The sequence below is a fragment of the Perognathus longimembris genome, chromosome 15 (genome assembly GCF_023159225.1).
Source record: "Perognathus longimembris pacificus isolate PPM17 chromosome 15, ASM2315922v1, whole genome shotgun sequence".
Lineage (NCBI taxonomy): Eukaryota > Metazoa > Chordata > Mammalia > Rodentia > Heteromyidae > Perognathus > Perognathus longimembris.
The window spans coordinates 39,461,959-39,464,487 of record NC_063175.1 but is presented as its reverse complement, the minus strand read 5'-3'; the positions used below and the strand labels follow the sequence as shown (position 1 = coordinate 39,464,487).

At 55.8% G+C, this 2,529-nt stretch overlaps 1 protein-coding gene across 1 annotated transcript in view; it reads left to right on the top strand.

The window, feature by feature from the left end:
• The first annotated feature begins 1,162 nt into the window (after positions 1-1,162).
• Skor2 (SKI family transcriptional corepressor 2) overlaps positions 1,163-2,529 on the top strand; it is a 29,491-nt gene continuing 28,124 nt past the window's right edge. The window contains exon 1 of the mRNA XM_048363461.1: positions 1,163-2,529. This exon is cut by the window's right edge and continues 1,302 nt beyond it. Coding sequence (XP_048219418.1) covers positions 1,207-2,529 — 1,323 coding nt within the window. The 5' untranslated portion in view covers positions 1,163-1,206.

Sequence of the window (2,529 nt, the reverse complement as noted above, 5' to 3'; positions counted from 1 at the left end):
TGACTTACTAGTATTGTCACAATTGTCCCTACCACCTGCTTTTTCTATATTTTTCAACTTATTCGTTGGTATTTTTCTTGTTGTGGTTATCCCGTTGGTCTGGGATGAAATCAGGAATTTCATCTCAGTCTCGGCCTTGTGCTTCCATTTCTTCTGTTCCCGGGTTGCCTACTTTGTATTTATCTTTCTACGGGTCACCTTTTTCTCCAAGAAAGATATAAAGCAAAACAAATGAGAAAAAAGTGTCATGGAGGTGGTTTACGTTGAACTGAATTCGCTTTTTCAAGTTTATCGAAAATGATCCCTCGAAACGTTTCTTTACACTGTTTCTGGATTTAACATTCTTGCCTGTACTGACCGGCACCCTGTCATGAAAATGACAAGAAAACAGTTTTAAATGTTTACAGGTTTTCATCTTTTCTCAGCGACTTATCTGGAACCAGAACCACTCAGTTCAACAAATAAATTGTTGTTGAAAGTGAAATACTCTATTTCGGTGCAATCATGTATCTTTTGTATGTTTTCCCATGTTTCCAAAAACAATTTTATTACAGTAGCAAAATATCCAATGGCCAGGGTAGTAGAGAAGGGATTTCGTTTTGCTTTAATGAGCTGTGCTTCAATCAGAAGAGAATTTCCCCCAAGGAAACCACAGATACCACAAAAATCGCTTTTGAAAAGGTTTGGGGTTGTATTTTTAACCAAAATCAATTCATTTAAAAGCAAATATGAATGACCTCTCTCTGAATTTGAGTTTTACCAAGCCCCTCTTTTCCACAACTTTTATTATCTGCACTAGTTACAACTGTCATTACATTCTCACTTCTAGCGAGCACATTAGTTTATTCCAACAGCTTCCATAAGTTAGGTTTTGATTTTGTTAGAAATGGACTGGTTTAACTATATATGTTTATGTACACATTTGCTTTGGATGTGTAGGACTCAAGGAAAATTGCCACTTCCAAAGCGATGCACTCTGTAAAGGAAGATCTGGAAGAAAATTAAAGGAAATAACCCTTGCTTCTGAAACTTGACCCCTTGCCTAGTAATAACCGTGTCTTTATCAAAGCAAAAGAAGTTATTGTAATTCTTGAGTTAGCAACCCCTGTTTTAGACTGGAAAGGCTCAAGTCAATTCTTTCTCCTTTCCCTTCCAGTCTCCAAGGCAGACCCAGAGGGCTCGGCCTGGGGTTCCGCGGCGGAGGAGATGGCTTCCAGTCCGCTGCCGGGGCCCAACGACATCCTCCTGGCATCGCCATCGAGCGCCTTCCAGCCCGACGCGCTGAACCAGCCTCGGCCGGGCCACGCCAATCTCAAACCCAACCAGGTGGGCCAGGTGATCCTCTACGGCATTCCCATCGTGTCGCTGGTGATCGATGGGCAGGAGCGCCTGTGCCTGGCACAGATCTCCAACACGCTCCTCAAGAACTTCAGCTATAACGAGATCCACAACCGGCGCGTGGCGCTGGGCATCACGTGCGTGCAGTGCACGCCCGTGCAGCTGGAGATCCTGCGGCGCGCGGGGGCCATGCCCATCTCCTCGCGCCGCTGCGGCATGATCACCAAGCGCGAGGCCGAGCGTCTGTGCAAATCGTTCTTGGGCGAGAACCGGCCGCCGAAGCTGCCCGACAACTTCGCCTTCGACGTGTCGCACGAGTGCGCCTGGGGCTGCCGCGGCAGCTTCATCCCCGCGCGCTACAACAGCTCGCGCGCCAAGTGCATCAAGTGCAGCTACTGCAACATGTACTTCTCGCCCAACAAGTTCATTTTCCACTCCCACCGCACGCCCGACGCCAAGTACACGCAGCCAGACGCGGCCAACTTCAACTCCTGGCGCCGACACCTCAAGCTCACCGACAAGAGCCCTCAGGACGAGCTCGTCTTCGCCTGGGAGGACGTCAAGGCCATGTTCAATGGCGGGAGCCGCAAGCGCGCGCTGCCCCAGCCCGGCGCGCACCCGGCCTGTCACCCGCTCAGCTCCGTCAAGGCCGCGGCCGTGGCCGCCGCGGCGGCGGTGGCGGGAGGCGGGGGTCTGCTGGGCCCGCACCTCCTCGGCGCGCCGCCGCCACCCCCGCCGCCGCCGCCCCTGGCCGAGCTGGCGGGCGCGCCGCACGCCCATCACAAGAGGCCGCGCTTCGACGACGACGAGGACTCCCTGCAGGAGGCGGCCGTCGTGGCGGCAGCCAGCCTCTCGGCGGCCGCCGCCAGCCTGTCGGTGGCCGCGGCCTCGGGCGGCGCCGGCGCGGCCGGGGGCGGCGCCGGGGGTGCCTGTGTGACCGCCGTGGGCGTCGGCGCCGGCGCGGGGTCAGGCGCAGCGGCCGGCGCCAAAGGCCCGCGCAGCTACCCGGTCATCCCGGTGCCCAGCAAGGGCTCCTTCGGCGGTGTCCTGCAGAAGTTCCCAGGCTGCGGGGGCCTCTTCCCGCACCCGTACACCTTCCCGGCCGCCGCCGCCGCCTTTGGCTTGTGCCACAAGAAGGAGGACGCCGGCGCCGCCGCCGAGGCCCTGGGGGCAGCGGGCGCCGGGAGCGCG